Here is a 19914-nt window from a genome sequence, read left to right as displayed (position 1 = left end):
CCTCTAGTGATAACATCTGCAGGGTTTTGTCCGGTATCTATGTACCTCCAGCACTCCGCTCCTACCAGTTCCTGGATCTCCGATACTCGGACTCCTACAAACACCTTGTACCGGCAGGATTGGGACTGGAGCCAGGTGATAACGGTCGTAGAGTCCGACCACAAGACGGTATCACGCACAGGTAAGGTGAGTTCTTCCTTCACCAACTTAGCTAACTGTGCGCCAACCAGAGCTGCGCAGAGCTCCAGGCGCGGGATCGACTGCTGCTTTCGTGGGGCTACCCTGGATCGGGCTAGGACGAAGGCGACGTGGACCTCTCCTCCCTTGTCCTTAGCCCGAAGATAAGCCACTGACCCGTAAGCGGTCTCCGAAGCGTCACTGAAGATGTGCAGGTCAATCTCACTGGTCTCCAGGTTGACCATCGAAGTGAAGTAACTCCGGGGGATGGTGATCTCGCAAAGCAGGGGGAGTTCTTCTTCCCACTCTCTCCATTGGTCAGCGAGATGCTCCGGGATGGGGTCGTCCCAGCCCTGTTCTTTGGCCCACAGCTCTCTCACCAGCATTTTCGCCCGGGTGGTGTATGGGAGTATGTAGCCTAGGGGATCGTACTGGCTGGCCAGGGTACTGTAGACACTCCTCCGGGTTATGTGTCTTGTTCCCGGCTGTGTGAGTCTCGCCTTTGGTGGTGTGTGTCGGTAATGCAGAGAGTCGGTCTTGAAGCGCCAGACTAGACCCAAGGTCATCTCTTGAGCTTCGCCTGGTGTCTGCGCCATCCATGTTTCACTGCTCGCGGCTTTGGCCTCTGGGGGGAGGCGACGGAGGACTCGGGGGTCACTGCTGGCCCACTGTCGGAGGTCGAACCCGCCCTTTGCCAGCGAGGTCCGCAGCTTCATTAGAATGCTCTCCGCTTCTTCAGGAGTAGCGACGCTCTGTAGACAGTTGTCCACATAGAAACACCGCTCGACACTGTGACGGACATCCTCTCCGGCGTCGGGGTCTTCGGCGACGTGCTTCTGGAGCTCGAATGTGGCGCAGCACGGACTACAGGTGGTGCCGAAGGGAAGTACCTCCCACTGGTAGATGGAGGGATGTTCGTCGTCAGGTTTCTCTCTCCATAGAAACCTCAAGAGGGGTTTATCTTCCTCCATCAGCCGGACTTGTAGAAACATCCCTTTTATGTCTCCGCTGATGGCGACCTTGTCCTGCCGAAAGCGGATCAGGACTCCAAGGAGGGAGGGTCCAAGTGTGGGACCAGGAAGGAGTAAGCTGTTCAGGTTCTGCTGCCCTACCTGAAAGCTGCAGTTAAAGACTAAGCGGTCCTTTCCGTTGTGTGAAACTTTGTGGTGAGGCACGTACCAGGACTCCTCGGTCCGTTCGGCTTCCTGGTCACCGATCTTCCTCACGTAACCGGCCACCATGAGTTTTTTCCATCTCAGCTCGGTAGATTGCTGCTTGTTTGGGATCCTTGGCTAGGCGCCGCTCTGTGCTCCGCAGGTAGTTACCCGTGATTTCCTTGGGCACACGTAGAGTCGGCATACCTTCTCGCCGTAGGAGGGGGGTCACGTATCTTAGCACTCCTTTGTCCTCGAGCCTCGTGGTCTTCTGCTCGAGGAGGGCTACTGCAAACTTGTCTTCCTTGGATCGGACCATCTGTCTCTCGTTCTTAAACGGGAGGTCGTCCAGTTTCCACAACCGTTCGACGTGCTGCAGGAGGGTGGAGTCTATGTGGTCCACCTTTGTGTACATACATCGGGTTGATGTAGATCGACCATGGGGCACGGAGATGGGACCCTGGAGGGTCCACCCCAGACGGGTCTTAATCGCAGCTGGGCATCCTCTGGGTCCGAGGTAGACCGCAAGTGTAGAGACTATGAGGTCTGCGTGGTCGGATCCAATGAGGAGGGTCGGGGTGACTCCATTGATGGGCGGTATGGGTAGATGGCGCAGATGTTCGTACTTTTCCCTCAACTGTTGGATGGGGTAATCGTAACGGGACAAGCCAATAGTCATTACTACCCCTTTCTCCTCCGGGTCGGGGGAGGAGCCTATGCAGATCGGCCGGTCTCGTTTGTCTGCTTGTGATGCGGTGTTAGTCTGCTCGCCTCGTCGGTATGCGAGGGACAGATCCATTTGTGTGTCTTCTAGTTAAGATTTTATTACTTTATGCTTATTGTGAGCATCAGTAAACTGGCAATAACACAGGTGGAAGTATCGTCTCTCCTTTCGCTCATGTGTGCGTGCGTTGCTTAACTGAGAATGAGACACGTTCAACGTGACGTTGTTTCTCTAGCAAACTACCCACCACAAAAACATAAAAATAAGTACTTTCTCTTTTATTTTCTTAAAATGTTTATTCACCATAATGTAGTATGGAGTTCAAAGTACTAGAATACCACATAATATCAAAATCGCCAAAAATCGCGATTTCCATCTATTTTTGCTCTTTGCCACAAACGAACGCCAGCGACATCCGACGGGTTTTCCCAGGCCACCACACATATTATGAAAGAACCTTTCTGCAAATAGGTTGTGTCATCAGTAACATAAAAGACTGGAATGTTTAAAACAAAACAGAATTGATTAACACTGCCAATCTTCCACTGCTAGGGAACATAAGAGGACGACAATCTTCTCACTCAGTTGAGGACTGTTTTTTGTCATCCATCCTTTTCTGAAAAAAAAAGAGACAAGAAATCATTTAAACTAGATAATAAGTCCCAAAAGGAACGCCACTGATGCCCAAGAACACCAGCACTACATTAACACATCGCCATAGTAACCTCATCTTTGAATTTGGCAGAGATTCCTGGGTGCTCTGGGAGGTGACAAATCCCTACAGTGCCGTCAGTAAATATTCACCCCCCCAGACTTTCTCTCCTTTCTTTTTCCCTCCACATTCTGTTGTGTTACAACCTCATTAAGATTTCCAACCTTTAAGGTTTCCAACGTGTTCACTTTGACAGCCCTAATTTTAAAGTCTGGTTGTAAACAACTAAATGTGGAAACGGTCCAGAGGTGGGAATACTTGCCAAAGGCACTGTATATTTATTTAGAGATGTAGATTGACAGTAAAAAACTGAGGAAAGTGGAGAATGTGTTCTGGTCTACCAAGGTTAATGACGCAGAAGTTCTTATAATGCTTTTCAGCGACATGCTCATTCTTCTGTTTGTTCCTTTAAAAAAAAGAGCAGAAAATCACCTTAAGGTTCAGGTAATGTTCCTCACTGCTACAGTGGATCGATTTGGCTGTTTTCTCATTGGTGTAGAACATGTTGCACAGCTTGCAGAAGAATCCAGTCCTTGGTTCCACATAATCAACCCCTGCAAATAAAAGAAAAAGATAATCTCAGGTTTGTTGTCTCACTGACGTTCAATATACGTTCTCAATGACAGTGATAGTAAACCTTCCTTTACACATGACCACGTGCCAATTCAGGGAGAAACATCCAATAAAGCAACATCATTGAGAAAAAAAGAAGAAAAAAGAAAAGAAAAAGTGTCCTTACCGATGGGGTTGTCGGGTTGGTAAGGACCTAGAGGTTCCTCCTCCTCCTTCTCCTCCTCCTCCTCCTCACCTTCTGGGACGGCTCCAACACCACCGGCCTCCTTACCCTCAGGGTCCCCAGAGGGCCCCCCGCAGTCAGACACCGCGCTCTGGACCTCCTTTCCCTGGAAACACAGCAATGTCATTCACTCAGCCGCTCTACACATTCTGAGATACAGAGATACCACCGCACAAGTGAATGCACCCGTATTCATATGTCCTCACCTCTCCCACGGAACACCTCTTTGTCCCATCATCTCCACCACAATCCTTGTGTCCATATCTCCTCTTTTTTTGCTGGGCCAACCATCGTTGTTCGTATTTCAGTGGAGCATTCCTGTGTTCAGAGAGCAAGAGAATACAATGTCACCCCATTAACAGTAAAATAATGACTGGATAGGTATAGCTTATTCAAATGATATATTATTCAAAATCAGATTTCAATCTTCTCATATCAAGTTACAGTATGGGTACTACACCAAACCTACCTCCAATTTTTGCAGTGTAAGGCACCTGCTTACAGAGACATTTTTCCCAAAGATCTGGGCTTTCTTCTTGTAATTGTAAAATGTCATCATTTCACTTGCTTGTTCTGAAGTTTCAAGCTCTAACCATGCCTGGAAATAAAGCAACATTAGTTAGTTAACATTAGTACCCCATAGAAAAACAGGAGTGTATCTCATTTATAAACCTACCTCCTGTTTGTAGAAGGATATGGCATGGTTCACCACTTTCCCAAAAGGCTCTGCCAGTTTCAAGAGGACATCCTCCAAGCCATAGCCCCTTCTGATGGGGCGTATACTAATCACTTTTCGTTCCTGTAATGAAAGACAAAAACGTTGTTTTTGCAACCGAAAAAACTGCCCTAAATGCCAATATGGTGGCAAAATAATATGCTGCCTATTAGTACAGTAGAGGGGAGGGGTTTTTGAGAATTAATAACATACATTAAATTCCACTTAATCTTTATCGATGGCATTTTATTTTTGGGTGTATTTGGCTGTTTTGATTTCGGGTAGGCTATAGCTCGACTATTGATAAACAATTTTTGCAATTGGAAATGGTTTGGACAGCTGTAATTTTAATTGGTTATACAAAATGCATGCACCGCTTTAATGCATGTGTCGGGATTAGTGGCATTATTTTTCCCCCTGTTCTGCATTATTGTTATGTTAGCCTAATTTCCGTATTCATAAGAAGATATAAGATTAACACTAGAAATAAGTGAATAAGTAAAAGTTAGCTTATTTTGCGTTTAAGATTAAGTGATTTCTTGCCGATGACTGCCTTTGTGAATGTTGTAATCGAAATATTGATTATTTGTCATACCACTCACTAATTATTGGACCATGAACATTTTCGAAAGAGTTATGCACATCCTTAGTTTAATAGCATACAGTAATAGTGCTGATTGAGTGAACTATTCACACAGTTCACATGGCCATTGTTGACATTGTCTTCCTAGATTAACCAAGTTGCCATTTGGATGAATACCAACCTGTGAAGAAGACTCAGTTGGATCTGCAAATAAAAACAACAGTTGATTATAGATTGGAATCTACAAATGACCGTAATGCACTTTTCATATATCTGAAAGAATATATTTTTCCTTTGGTGTCAAGTAAGATCCGTTTGTTTTGCATCATTCATTGCTTACCATCCTCTGACACCCCTGCAGCATTGTTATCAAGTTCATCCAATGTAACAAAATCATCCATGTTCTCAGGAAAATCCATATCGTCCATGTCCTCCTGTGGAAATATCAATCAATAAATTACATAACAAAGAGTTTCAAAAGCAACGCAACGCGATATTGGGTCTCTCATGACAATGGTTATGCTGCAATCATTTGTCACCTTTAAAAGCTGATGAAACACTGAATATGACAGTTACATAATCTTCTATTCAATGGTCTGAAACTATGCTGCATGAAAACAAATGACATTGAGTTGTCAAACAGTTTAAACCCACTGGTCAGGATGATGCCATGCTAGGGTTGCTGATAATCTACATGACAGTTAGGCATATCTATTGCTCCTTTAAGAGGCCAGGGCAGACATGGTACTGCAAAGACTTGCCCATGTGTTCTAGTTGAATCCATGTTCAACCAAGTTAACCATTTCAAAGGCCAAATACTAGCCAACCTTACACAGTGACTATTCCATAATGAATATCAAATGTCAAATCAACATGTGTTATGTAGTTAGATATGTAGTGTCTAGATTCTGTGCCCTTGGAAACCATTCAAATGACTAGCTATTTCACCATTAGAGATACCGAGCTTATAACGCTACCCAACAAACTCACAATGGTCAAAGAATATTCCAACAATCCATGACTGAAACTGGGCCTTGCTGACTTGAGCCACAGACAACATGTCTGGGCTGACGACGACACTGTCAGACCGACTTCAATAGCCAATGAAATCTCAGCCAGATTTCAGCAGTTCTAGAATATAAAATGACCGTAGTAGCCATTTCAAATGATCACAGTGGAAGATCTCAACCAAACCAATTTTTCTTGGGAATGTTCCCAGAATTTCAACCAAGTTGAGGGGTTCAAACAAAAATGCTTTATGGGCCCCATGGCTGGGTACCTGCAACTTGGTCACTTGATATAAACCTTATTTTCAATTCTGGGAACAATAAGCCTTGCTTTGTTGGTTCAGGTCACAAATATGAATGACAAGAATTCCTTACATCATCTTCATGAAAGCTCCTCTGCTCCATCTCATCCTCCAATGGGACGTCAGTATTGCAAAGAGCAGGATCATCCGTAGCCTTTGGATCAGAATCCACCAAGCTCTCGTCGACCAAAAGTTCGGGGGTTTCCTGTTCCCTCTTGTCTTTAGCGTCTGCCGCAACAGAGTCACTTTTGGAACAAGCAGGGTCTTCAGCATCAACATCAGTGCCGGCCTTAGCATCAGCATCATCGCCAGTCTTAGCATCAGCATCATCGCCAGTCTTAGCATCAGCATCATCGCCAGTCTCAGTGTGAACATCATCGCCAGCCTTAATGTGAACATCATCACCAGTCTCAGTGTCAACATCACCAGTCTCAGTGTGAACATCACCAGTCTCAGTGTCAACATCACCAGTCTCAGTGTCGTCAACATCATCTAACATGTTCTCTTCGTCTTCCACCGTAATCCCCTCTTCAGTTGGATCCGTGTTTTCCATATCAAGTGGGTCCTCCTTGTTGTCCTCTGATGTGCTTTTCTGGCTCTCTCCTTGCTCCACCACTTTCTCAACAGGTTGTTTGCTTGCGCTGGTTTTCTGTTTGTTTGTTGAGTTTGAGGTCTTGCTGGTATCTTCACTCTTGTGCCTTTTACTGAACTCTACCGGTACTCTTCTGTACGTGGCGGAGTCAGGACTCTCTCTACAAGACAAAAACCGCTTGTTTGAGGAGTTGACTTTGACACTCTTTCCATTGATCCTGAGGGGGTTGGTGTGGTAGTACTTCACCATAATGACAGCATCCTCCCAATCTACCATCTCGATCAGGGCCTGCAGAGAAACAAGAAAAAGGTCTACAGAAAGATGCTTCAAGAGTGGTACAATGCACATTTTGGTGTGTTCATTTTGGTACATTTTGTAAATACATGCCCTGGATTATGCATTTATCTCTAGTAATTGTGTTCCTTACAAATAAAAAGAAGTCATAACTTGAAATCACCACAAAAATGTTAAGCCAACCTCATCGTTTTGAAATTGAGCATGCCGCACTTCCCCAAACATTTTGGCCAGCTCCATAATCTCAGTTTCTCTTTCCTTCCCAGGAGGAACACGGGAAAAAGTGACCAGACACCTTGGTATCTGAAGAAACAAAAACAAAGCTCATACTATGGTCTGCGTAAAACGAGAGAGACTGACAGTTTTGACTTTAAGAGGGTACACTTACGTGAATATAGCACACCATAGGTGACAGGTACATGGTTATGTTATTGCTCTTCACGTAAGCTGGCTTAACAGACATCAAGCTGTTCACCATACTGACTGCCTCCTCGTGTTCACTAAACTCCAGGAAGCACTACAACAAAGCAAAAGACAACATTTGGTAGATATTCAACTACAGACAATTTCAAGAGTTGAGTATTCATTCATTTGCTATTCCAACACACTTTTAAATTACCTCGCAGGGAAACACGAAATGTTTTACAACCGTGCCAAAGGGCTTAGCCAGAGTCAGCAAGTCTTCAACACCAACAGAACCCAGGGGAAATTTGGTTACCACCACCTTTGTTCCAGCCTGAAGCAAGTTATGAATAAAACAGTCAAACTTCAACCAAGTGTTTAGGTTAGCACACTCCGGCGGGTCGTCCCGGTGGTTCAGGATGGTCTCCAGCTCCCGGCTGCTCCTCGCCTGGTCCAGCAGGTCCTTGGCTAACAGCTTGCACTGCTGGGACAGCTCCTCGTACTCCTGGCGGAACTCGTTCTCCACCTGGCGTGGTTATAACAACACGGTAATAACACGGTTATTTAACCCTTTATTAGATCCCCTTTATTGAACTCTTTATAAACCTCTATAGGCTTTCAGCCTGAAGCAAGTTATGAATAAAACAGTCAAACTTCAACCAAGTGTTTAGGTTAGCACACAGTAATAATTATACCTTAGATAATAGCCCACAAAACTGCAACAGTCAATGATAACAATAACAAATTGGTATAAAAGATCAACATAAATAGCACTGTATGTAAACGGATTAGCCAATCAAAATGGCATTCTAAAGTGTAGGATAACATCTATAACACTACTTCATATTCACCTAATCAATCACAGGTTTATTATCATCATGGCATACCATTATAGTCTTATTTGTAGACAAGACTAGCAAATGTATGCCAATAAATTACAGTATATAAGAGGTGAATAGAAAGGGGGCTAGTTATAAGAAAACATGCAATGAAAACAAAAGGGTCATTACCATGGGCTTCAAACGGTGCGTATAGGCACCTAAAGATAAAAAGACAAAACATGAGGTGGTGATTTAAATGTTCCAATATATTCCGATATGTAACACATTTGTCTAAGAAAGTGAATCATCATCAGCAAGGAAAAGTCATGCTCGGGCCAGGGGCAGACATAAAGCTAGAAGGACTTTTTTTATTTTTTACAGTAGAGGAACTGTACAGTGGGATAGAGGGGATGGGGAGGTTTCGAAAGGGTCAACAGGATGTCTTGTTGTGCTGTGGCCTGTGGACACTTGATTGTAGAAGTGCAGGGAGTAATCACCTGAGGCATACTCTGAGTTATGTGGTCTCTTATATGGCATAGAAGGACGGGGTCCTCTTCTTGGAGGAGAAACATCCTCTCTACGTGGGACAGGAATCATCCTGAAAGTTTAACATATTACGGGTTAGAGGTAAGGATGAGGTAAGGGGTAGAGGTAAGGACAAAGCATTGTCAATCATTATTAATCATGAACAGTCTTTTGGAGTCAGATATAACGTAATGGTAAGTTGTGTAAGTTGGTCATTTGACCACTTGTATGAGTTTGTTCGATCATGTCCATGACTATTAGAAATAATCATTGGGAATAAATCTATGTCTTATGCTTGACCCGTCATCTATTTTCAGTGTGTTCTTTTCATATCATATTGTGTGTTGTATTCGTTTTGTGGGTAACGTGCGTTCTCACTGCAAATGCATCACTCCGTGGAGCGATTGCAATCGGATCAAGACCACCTTGTCTAGGCGGACTCGGTCCGGTTGATTTGCTGCGGATCAGAGTGCGGTTGCTGTGTTCACATATGCCCAAACGAACCAGATTAGGAGGGGAAACGCTCCCTGATTCGGACCAACTAGCTAGGTGTGAATCCACCCTTATTATGATTCTATTGAAGGTAGCCAGTTTTCTATCAAAAAGTTTCATGCCACTTACTTCTTATTGGATGTCTCATGTTTCTCCAAATCTGGATATCTGTCAAAACAAACTTGAAATCAGGCAACCTAATAAAATCACATGCAAAATGTTTGAACAACTTTCAATTATTCAATACAATACCACACTAATGTAATCTTAACAAGTACAACTGACTAAGACTACATTACACACATACATTCTGAGGGAGGTGCTACACACCGAAACGTCAGCCATTCTGTGTGTCCCTCAATACATTTTTTTTTGATTAAGACTTAGTTATTGCTCCTATTTTTCTCTTTGTTCTGAATGTCTGAGAGGATGAGAAAATGTTGCTGTCCAAGTTGAGCACCATTTTTAAGCTGGACTGTAGTGCATCTGGTAGTGCATCACGTCTTGTTCTCAGATTTCACCAGATCAGTAATTTTTTAAATCTAAATATGACATTATAATATGAACTGTAATATGCAAAAATGTTCCCAGGAAACACTCACTGAAGCAACAGTTGTCGTCGGCTGTAACTATGGTTCACTCCGTTGAAGTGGCCCTTCCATGTCTGGGAAAAGAGAAACATTTATGCACGCGCTGATAAAGGCCGAGATCACTTCTTTCAATAAATTGCTGCAATACGTCTTTCAACCGTCAATGTAATACATTCCAGAAGTATCACACGACCCTTACCTTGCTGCAATTTATCATGGCGTTACATAGAGAGCATGTGTGTGGAAACACCTTCGGCGTAATTCCATGAAAATCATCCACTTGATAAGAGAGTGGAAACCTGGGCAAGCTGGCCAGTGATGGCTTTTGAGGGCTGCTTGAGTGACGAGAATCTCTCCTCCCTTCTGTCCGCTCAGGCCGTCTATAGCTTTGCCCTCTCCTGTAGTCAGTGTCGCCGTGGTTGTTTGACCGGCGAGGGCCCACCACGGCAGGACTATCCTGTCTGCCGCGACCTTTTGAACCGGTATCCTCTTGGTGTCTGACTCTTGGGGGGGAGGTCTCCCCCTGCTCCTCTTTCTTGGCTCGTTTGGTCTTCAGCTGCATTATCAGAAAAGGCAAGGTCTCCACGCTGATCTCGTTCTCTGGGATCTGGGCCAGAGCGTCCACGTCTTCCAGAGAGAGCCCCAGAGTGGCGTACAGGCTCAGGGTGCTCATCCCTGGCCCTGCATCGGCAGAACCGTGAGCTTTTGCAGAGCTGTGACTCTCGCCAGATTTCTTCTCACTGTAGTTCTCTCTTTCCTCCATCCTCAAACACCCAGGGTTATTCTGAAAGGGAAACGAGTATATTTCATTGCATGGCTTAAAGTCTTTCAAACCAAACCCTGTCTGAATTGTTGAGTGATGGGCAAGAGGTGTCCAAGAGCCAAGCAGTGTTTGACAACGATACATAACTGGGACCAGTTCCATCCCGTTTCAGCAATTAGACCAACCCAATACCTTTAGAATTCCAAACACTCAACAGTAATAAAAAAAAAAAAGCACGCTTGCAATAATAGCTACGATTATAACAAAAGTCAACGATGAGATGAAACCACAGAAGTCAAGTCAGCTGGCGGGTTAGGGGCTAACCTAGCATGTTAGCTTAGCATCATGACACGGACACAACGGGCTACCTAGCATGTTAGCTTAGCATAATCACATGGACATAACGTTACAGCCAGCCGCCATCTAGCCTTTGTGGCCTTCTCGTTGTTACCGCCACCACGCGGGTCTGACAAATTAGACCCCATTAGATGTGCACATGTAACTAGATCACTGTCTCGATGTTTGTATTTGTGAGATGATAAAAACGAATTAATCGTCCTGAAATTGTTCATCAGTGTTTGATAACGATACATAAAATGGGACGCGTTCCATACCATGCCAGCAATTAGACCGACCCATTTAGCTGGCTACACCGTGTTACGCGGTACGCACGCTCGAGACTCTAGACTATGGCAAACAGACGGCAAATTCAAATTGTCGTTAACAAATTAATCAAGATATCTTTGTTTAACGCTGAAAAAGACCGTGCATATAATAATACATACCGTTTGCGTTTAAGATGATGTCCTCTCGAGTTTTGGGGAGAAGTCTGTCTTGGAGACACAGCGAGCAGGACCGTAAGCAAACAGGATGTAGCTGACAACCAATCGGTGCAGGGTATGCTGCTCTTCGACCAATCCCACGGTAGTCTGGGGACAACCCCCAGAGAGTCCCTCCCAGTAGGAAGAAGCTAAGCCAATGGGGTGAGACTAAGATGAAGCCTATAGGTGACGTTAGAATTATAAGGTTCTATCTCAATTGTTGTCAAAATTGAGTTTTTTTACATAATCTGATCCATTAGGTGTTTATTAATATCAAATACAGATATGATATGATTAAAACATATATTTAAAGTTTAATTTTCAAAATATGTTTCTGGCATTGTTGAGAGTGTGTGGGGGCGACGTTGTTCAAAGGGCCGGTCCAAGTGTGGGGGCGGGCCGTGTCCGGCCCGCGGGCCGTAGTTTGGGGACCCCAATTTAGCGTATTAAAGTAGCAAAGACCATACATTTGCATTGACCACCAGTCAAACTCCTAAAACGTCTACCACCCAAAAAGGGGCGTGGACATGACAGGAGGGCAAAGTTCCCGGATACTAGATTTCTCGCATACTCACATTTCACATACTTATACAGTGTGAACGCACTGCATACTCAAAATCTACGTCATACCTAGCATGAATATTATACTAGTACGCTATTCCGAACACAGCCTCCGTTTAGGGCAGTTCAGAGATATTGAGCGTCAAAGTTTTTACATTCCATTATGTTTTGTGAGATGGAACCTTTGTATTTTATGAATTACTAACTCAAAAATGTCAACATTTAAAAAAATAACACCACACAGGCATTAAAAGTATATCTTCTCGGGGTGTCAGCGCAGTGGTTAAGGGCTCAAAATGACCGTATACTGATGGTGAATTTAGCAATAATAGTCTTATGTTTGTACCACCTCCATAACCGGTGTTATTCACGGGAAAAGCCGGTCAAGGAGGCACCCTTTGCAGGTCAATAACTTTGATTCTCCAGGGGTTAGGAAAATAATTCCAACGTGTCTGGATAGAGTAGAAGACAGGGAATCCAACACTATTTGAATGGTGTCAATCCTCCACTCCTATCACCGTCGTGTATCTTGATAGTTCTTCATGAGTGAGGTGGTCTAAATAGTAGGCAGCCATGTTGAGCGATGTTGCTATGATACTTTTTGCCCGTCAGGTTGGTGGTTGCTAGGGAAGAAACCACGTGACTGAAAGCTATGAATAGGCTTCATCCTAGTCTCACTCCATTGGCTTAGCTTCTTCCTACTGGGAGGGACTCTCTGGGGGTTGTCCCCAGACTACCGTGGGATTGGTCGAAGAGCAGCATACCCTGCACCGATTGGTTGTCAGCTACATCCTGTTTGCTTACGGTCCTGCTCGCTGTGTCTCCAAGACAGACTAGCCCCAAAACTCGAGAGGACATCATCTTAAACGCAAACGGTATGTATTATTATATGCACGGTCTTTTTCAGCGCTAAACAAAGATATCTGGATTAATTTGTTAACGACCATTTGAATTTGCCGTCTGTTTGCCATAGTCTAGACTCTAAGAGCGTGCGTTCTGCGTAACACGGTGCAGCCAGCTAAATGGGTCGGTCTAATTGCTGGCATGGTATGGAACGCGTCCCATTTTATGTATCGTTATCAAACACTGATGAACAATTTCAGGACAATGAATTCGTTTTTATCATCTCACAAATACAAACAGTAATCTAGTTACATGTGCACATCTAATAGGGTTGGTAACCAAAAATGTTTGCTTGGTTAACGTTTAGATAGAACCAGGGTTCGAGTTATAAGCTGAACTCTGTGGGGGTCTCCAAAATAACAGTGCGAAATGTTCTCATGCACGCGCGAATCATGCCCACACAGCGATGGGACTTACACGTTTTAATTAGCTATAGGCAGTAGCGGATTAAGGTGGTCAGTGGCCCTAGGCTACTCCTTTGTGTGAGGACCCCCCTGCCCCCATACACAAGCCTCCCCCCTCCCCAAAATATACAACTCACGAGCACCCTGCACACACACACCACTCATAATGCTTTACCATAAAACACTTAAACACTTTAATAACACAATAACACAACAGTGTTAATAATGCAAAGAATAAAAAAAAAGGTTCAGTGCATTCAGTTCTGTCTCTATTGCTCTCCTCTCCCGTTGTCTCTCTGTTACTGTCCTGTTGTCTGTCTCTGTTGCTGTCCTGTTGTCCGTCTCTCTGTTGCTCCCCTCAGCTCTAAATGACAGAAAATGAACTAGCTAATTAGTTGGCATGTAAACATATAGTTAGGGTTGGGTACAGTTTGGGTTTTATTCGATACCGGTGACAAATCGATACTTTAAATCTGTACCGGTACCGAAACATCATCCTCATCCTCAAATCCCAACATATCCTGACGCTACAGCTGCAGGCTACTCATTTCACCACATCAACAGCCCCACATGAAACAACAGCTATAAAAGCGATAGTCACACATGTATCTCGGCCAATAATTGTGTTATTTTTGCTATACAGAAAGAGCGAAAAATACATTAGGTTAGTACACTAGGTTAGTAAAAAGTAAAAGCCACCTTACCTTTACGGAGACAAGATAGACCAAAGTGGTCTGTTTTCAGTAGGCTGCGGTCGCGGTCCTGGAACCCATGATGCTGACGTCCGATGTCCTTTCTTTATCCAAGATTGGATGAACGGGAGAGGGTCAAATTTGTCTTTGATAAAACCCCGACATTTTCTAGGCTTGATGACCCGGTCGGCAGCAGTGGCCTTTTTTTGGGCGGCATGGTAGCTACTGTATGTATATACTCCTGTATAGCTAATGAATGAATGTTTGCTTCTCAATAATAGGCTAGGTGCACGATCTCACTACTTCCTGAAAGGCAACTGGTGTCTCACTCTATTGGTTTAATTGATTAATCAGCTGTGCACTGTGTGTTCCAACGGTTTACCGCACAGCTGATTAATCAACCTTTTGCTGTTGCACAATATTCTACTGCGCCCCATGGTGTCTTGGTGGTGAAGTGCAGGCAGTCAAAGGCATACTGTCATTCACAGGAGATTAATGGTGCGCGTAGTTCTTTTGGAAAACGTGTTTATTTTACAATATTTATAATATAAATTAAATAATATTCATTACATTGACATTTTGATCAAATAATAGTTGTGGTAATGTATTATTAGCGACCCCCACAGATTTTTGATTTTACTGCCTTCATGGGAGCTCAGAGAGCCTCAGACCATCTCTATGGGAGCTCAGCTCCCATTGGCTCCCACATAACTCGAACCCTGGATAGAACGCCCTATGCTATGGAACATTTTTTGTTCCAGGAATTGGTCAGACCCGCATGGTGGCGGTAACAACGGGAAATAGGTGGTGGGCCGAATGCGTTTATCGCGAAGTTTATCTTTTTCCATCTACAGAGTAAACGATCTCTTACATACGATATTAAGTAATTCTCTTAAGTCTATAACAATTTTGTTTGCAGCTGTATTATGTCGGAGATTTTCACAAACTTATTTTTTAATAGTCTGTCTGCTCAGGCACATCGCTGGTCGCTCTAGTTGATAAACCAATCAGAATTCGAGTACGGCTTCATTAGGACCCCGAAATGTAAACAATGGCTGTTAACCCTAGCAACTGACTATGTTAACCCTAGCAACCGCGGGGAAATAACGAGATGTGATGAATTATGGAGTGTTGTATGCATTTAACAAACCGAACGGACGATATTACAGCATTTTCAGATGCAAGTTGGACCAAATTTGTACATTGTTCTCTACAGTGGGTGAATCTTCACACTGCAGAAAGCCAAATTGCAGAAAGGGCTGTAAAAAAAAAAAATATAACTATAGGTATTATATTGGGAGGGGGGGGCTCCCCTGGTGCTAGGAAAAAAAATACTAAAAACAAGAAGGGAAAAGAGCTGGTTTACATAAATAAAGGCTATGTACACTATCCACTATACTATACTATACAAATAAAACACTGTGCTGTACTCTATGCTATGCTATACATATCCTAACATTTCCTATCTCTGAACCTTATGTACCCGAGGGTTGTCATATTGCACATAGTATTATTGCACATTCATTTAAAGTGTCGCAGTTTGCAGGTTTGAAATGTTCACAGTTGTGTTTCAGTATTGCACTTGATTACAATCTAGTAGCTGCCATCAAATTGTCTAGATTGTCCAGGGCCTAGAACCTAGGTCTTTGCTGTGTTCAGGGCCTGAATGGCCCTGGGGTAGAAACTGAGCTTCAGTCTATTTGTCCTTGCGGACATGGTCCTGAACCGCCTGCCCGAGGGCAGCCGAACAAAGTGTTCGTTCCCAGGGTGGGATGGGTCTCTGGAGATCTTGGAGGCCTTCCTGAGGCAGCGTGTGTTGTACAGCTCTTCCAGAGAGGGGAGGGGGGCGCCGATGATCTTCTGGGCCGATCTCACGACTCTCTGTAGCGCTTTCCTCTCTGCGGCTGTGCAGCTGGAGAACCACTATAACCACAATATTGGCTACCATAGACAATGCTATATGCAGTATGCCAACATACGAAACATTGAAAGAGCCCGCAAGAGAAGGGAAAAATCAGTACAGGAGGCTGCAGGTGTGTTTTATAGCAATATAAGTTATTTATAAGAACAATATGATATAAACAAGCTAAGATTAATATGATATGATATGACATGAACATTATTAACAATATGATATAAACAAGCTAAGATATGACATGAACAAGATATGAACAAGGCATCAATGGGTCAGGGTCAGCCCTGTCAGGTCAGGTCCAGAAGATGTGCAGTGCAGTCCAGGGCTGAGCATCTGGGGTTACCTGGGGAAACAGATTAGGAGAGTTGTAAATAAACTAGGCTATAACGTTGGAAGCATTACTATTACAATGCATAGACAGTGTTTCCTCCAGGAATTTTTACAATGGTGGCGGGTAGCGTTGACCGCGCCCGCGATTTTTTCCGCGTGCACGCGCATGAAACGCGCACGCGCGCTCAAAACAACGACGTAATTTCAGCCAAAACTCGAGGATGGCCAAAAAAAATAAAATGTTTTCCCGTACTTCTCCCGTGTGTCTCTTATTGTCTGTGTCTGCATGTTTTTCCAGCATGTAATTCCGTTGTCAATAAAAAATTCGTCTCCCCTTCTTTTCATTATCATTATGGAGGCTTTATGGTTGTTGTAACTATTATGGGAAGCGGTTGACACAGTAGCCGCTTTTCGTGTACGCTGCAGTGGATCCCTTCACAACGCAGAAGAAAGAGGAGAGAGAAAACATTGTCAATGTGCAGGGAAGAATCATGTATCAGCAGGGTTCAACAGTAACGCTTGCCTGGGGCAAGTAAAAAAATTCGCCGGGTTTGTTTGCGCGAGCCCGAAGACGCTGCTGGATCCTGGATCTGTTTACCTGTGTGCAGGAAGAAAAACAGACGGAGCAGGCGCCAGACCAGACTAGATGATTGTGGAGTGAAGAGATTATTAAAGCGTACGCGATGCGACGGGTGATCGACAAGCACGTACACTTTCATAATATCTTCACTCCACGATCATCTAGTCTGGTCTGGCGCCTGCTCCGTGTTCTTCCTGCACACCGATGCACAGATCCAGGATCCAGCACCGTCGTCGCGCATATTGTAACATTTGAAGTAGTTTGTAGACTACACGCAGCCTAGATGTATTCGACCAATCACAAAACAGTTTTGCAAGCGCGTCGCTTCGCGCTTGTGGGTGTGTCTAGCGATGTGAAGGTCTGAAAAGCGGCCTAAATTTTTTTTTTTTTTTTTTTGAGAAATCTGAATGGTGGCGGAGGAAATTCCATCGTGGCGGTCCGCCACGATGAAATGCATGTAGAGGAAACACTGATAGAGTATCATATGTCTCTCTCTCTCTCTCTCCCTTCCCTCCCCCCCCTCCCTTACAATGTAGTAGAAGCAGAAGGTCAAACTGAAAATTATACACCACCAAAGCCTAGACTTCTCCGCTCAAAGACTACCACTACGTTCAGCCTAAATAAAAAACCACATCTTCTTCCCGCCCAGTGCATAATATGCAGACGGGACAAATATTTCAGTTTTAGAGCTTGTATACTGCTCCTGCAAAAAAACAAAATGTGTGAAAGGGAGATGCACATGCAAATCTAACAACCTACCATGTACAGACATGTGTCTGTGTTTGCACTGCGAAAACACACTAGTGTTATAAATGTTCTCTAAACACTTGAATCTTTGTCTAGTCTCGTCAATTATAGGCAAGGCAAGTGAAGATACATTTAGTCTTGGGTTTTGTCTTACCAGCTCACCTCGTAAAAGTGAGACGATTGACAATATCAAAAACATGCTTGCACACACGTATACCGTATTTTCCGGACTATAAGTCGCGGTTTTTTTCATACTTTGGCTGGTCCTGCGACTTATAGTCAGGTGCGACTTATATATCAATAATTCATAATCTCTGACTGACATGAACTGACATACGGTAATCTCTGACTGACATGAACCAAGGAGTAACTTCCGCTAGCGCCTCATACACGATAGAATAGCCATTATACTTGACAATGTGGACATTAAACACGACAATGTGGACATTAAACATGATGTTATGGACCTTATACACAATGTTATGGACGTTATAAACGATATTAAAGTCATTTATTCCTTCCAGAGACTGTTCTATGTTGCTAAGTTACCCCCGCGAGGCTATTTTGCTACTTCCGCTAGCGCCACATACGCGATAGAATAGCCATTATACTCGACAATGTGGACATTACACACGACAATGTGGACATTAAACATGATATTATGGACCTTATACACGATATTATGAACGTTATACACGATATTAAAGTCATTTATTACCTTTCAGAGGCTGTTCAATGTTGCATTGTTTGTAGGCCGCCCTTCATCCTAACTACTTCCGTTTTTCACCAAGCTATCTTTGTCATGGCCTTATACACGATAAATAGTCGTTACACTCGACAATGTGGACATTAAGCACTATATTATGAACGTTATACACGCTATTATGAACGTTATACACGATATTAAAGTCATTTATTACCTTTCAGAGGCTGTTCCATCCTGTTTGCTTGCTCCCGCGACGCCATTTTGCTAACCTTCGTTAGCAACGCGCTAGCTAGCCCTGGCTTTACACTCGATAATTTAAGTATTTCTAACCTTTCAGAAGAAGTTTTAACGTGAATTATGTCCTTCCTGGGCTTACAAATCCTCTCATGTCTCTTCACAGTGCCAGACTAGAGTCAAGCTCAACAGGGTCTTCTTTCCCCGCTGATTCCGCCAAGCCCGTTCCCTTGAACCATGCGACTTATATGTGGTTTTTTCCTCTTCATGACCCATTTTTGGTCTGCTGCGACTTATACTCGGGTGCGACTTATAGTCCGGAAAATACGGTACTGTAACGTACTCACACACAAGTTAATGTTACTGGTCCCAATTTGGCACAATTATTACTGAAATGATTGAGAATAGACATAGTTGACATTGGTAACTTAGCTATTGTACCCTTTAAAGTTAGATAGCTTGTTAATTCATTAGCTTCACAATCGCGGGTGACGTTTGGTTGGATTTTTCACTAAAATAGCATATTAGAACATGTTTGTATTGACACAACATGACATGGACTTGTTCATTAATATGTGATATGAATTAGTATGACGTGCAAATCTTACCTGAAACATTACTTGACAGTAAAGTTATCCGAAACAACTCAGTCTTCTCGTCTTTCCAGATAATACGTTGTTTACTTCCTAGTTCCGTATTTTGAAGGAATATCATTGGCAGACGTCAAGTCAGGTGACGCTTTAACGGGTTTTGATTGGTTAGCGGCATAGTAGCCCCAATCATTCTCCTTATTTATTTATTTTTTTGTTTTGTTCCAGATTTTATCCCTTTTTCACCCAATTTGGTAGCCAATTTAACCCAACTTAGCATCCAATTATCCCCTGCCTATTGCATAGGATCCGCTGCACGACCCCGTGGCCGGCAGTCCCAGAGGAGGGCGCCAGGCAGACTAGGCTGACTGGCTCCTCGAGCCCAGTACCGTTATTCCGGCACCCAGGGGGCGGTGTTGCGCGACGGATCCTAGTCCAGAAATACTCCTATACCCCCCTCGGAAGCGGCCGGCCAATATGCCGCTTCCCGTGTGCCTCGGCCATATCTGTCATTCTCCTTATTAACTTATGGATCGTAAGTTTACTTTTCATAAAACGTTGATCGACCAACGTCTACCAACTGACGGAAACATGTTCCAAAAAAAACTAGTTAGCTTATATGAAAAAATCAACTAGTCTGTAGTTGTAGATCGATCATTTCACAAACGAAAGCAGATAGACAGCTTCGGCCCACCGCCTAAAAGCCACAAAGGCTAGATGGCGGCTGGCTGTAACGTTATGTCCATGTGATTATGCTAAGCTAACATGCTTGGTAGCCCGTT

The 19914-nt window shown here is 43.8% G+C and overlaps 1 protein-coding gene across 1 annotated transcript; it reads right to left on the bottom strand.

The window, feature by feature from the left end:
- Positions 1-2432: 2432 nt before the first annotated feature.
- On the bottom strand, positions 2433-11518 carry LOC308174922 (uncharacterized protein). Its single transcript, XM_080550034.1, has 18 exons — positions 11435-11518; positions 10086-10670; positions 9899-9960; positions 9426-9464; positions 8777-8877; positions 8469-8497; positions 7676-7984; positions 7445-7573; positions 7240-7359; positions 6244-7050; positions 5202-5295; positions 5043-5065; positions 4240-4362; positions 4033-4161; positions 3852-3881; positions 3507-3669; positions 3200-3321; positions 2433-2671 (listed from the first exon to the last, which is right to left on the bottom strand). The coding sequence occupies exons 2-18, from the start codon at positions 10647-10649 to the stop codon at positions 2633-2635; spliced, it is 2883 nt and encodes a 960-aa protein (XP_080406160.1). The 5' UTR covers positions 10650-10670; positions 11435-11518; the 3' UTR covers positions 2433-2632.
- Between the last annotated feature and the right edge of the window lie 8396 nt (positions 11519-19914).

The sequence above is a fragment of the Nansenia antarctica genome, assembly GCF_963989245.1.
Source record: "Nansenia antarctica genome assembly, chromosome: 20".
NCBI classification, from domain to species: domain Eukaryota; kingdom Metazoa; phylum Chordata; class Actinopteri; order Argentiniformes; family Microstomatidae; genus Nansenia; species Nansenia antarctica.
This window is presented reverse-complemented; position numbering and strand designations above follow the sequence as displayed.

Bases quoted from the DNA above. Each gene is read 5' to 3' on its own strand.
- LOC308174922 (XM_080550034.1), bottom strand. From the start codon at position 10,649: ATGGAGGAAAGAGAGAACTACAGTGAGAAGAAATCTGGCGAGAGTCAC. The intron at 7,985-8,468 runs GTAATGACCCTT...TAACCACGCCAG, and splicing joins CGCACCGTTTGAAGCCCATG to GTGGAGAACGAGTTCCGCCA. The intron at 7,360-7,444 runs GTAAGTGTACCC...TTGTTTCTTCAG, and splicing joins CTATGGTGTGCTATATTCAC to ATACCAAGGTGTCTGGTCAC.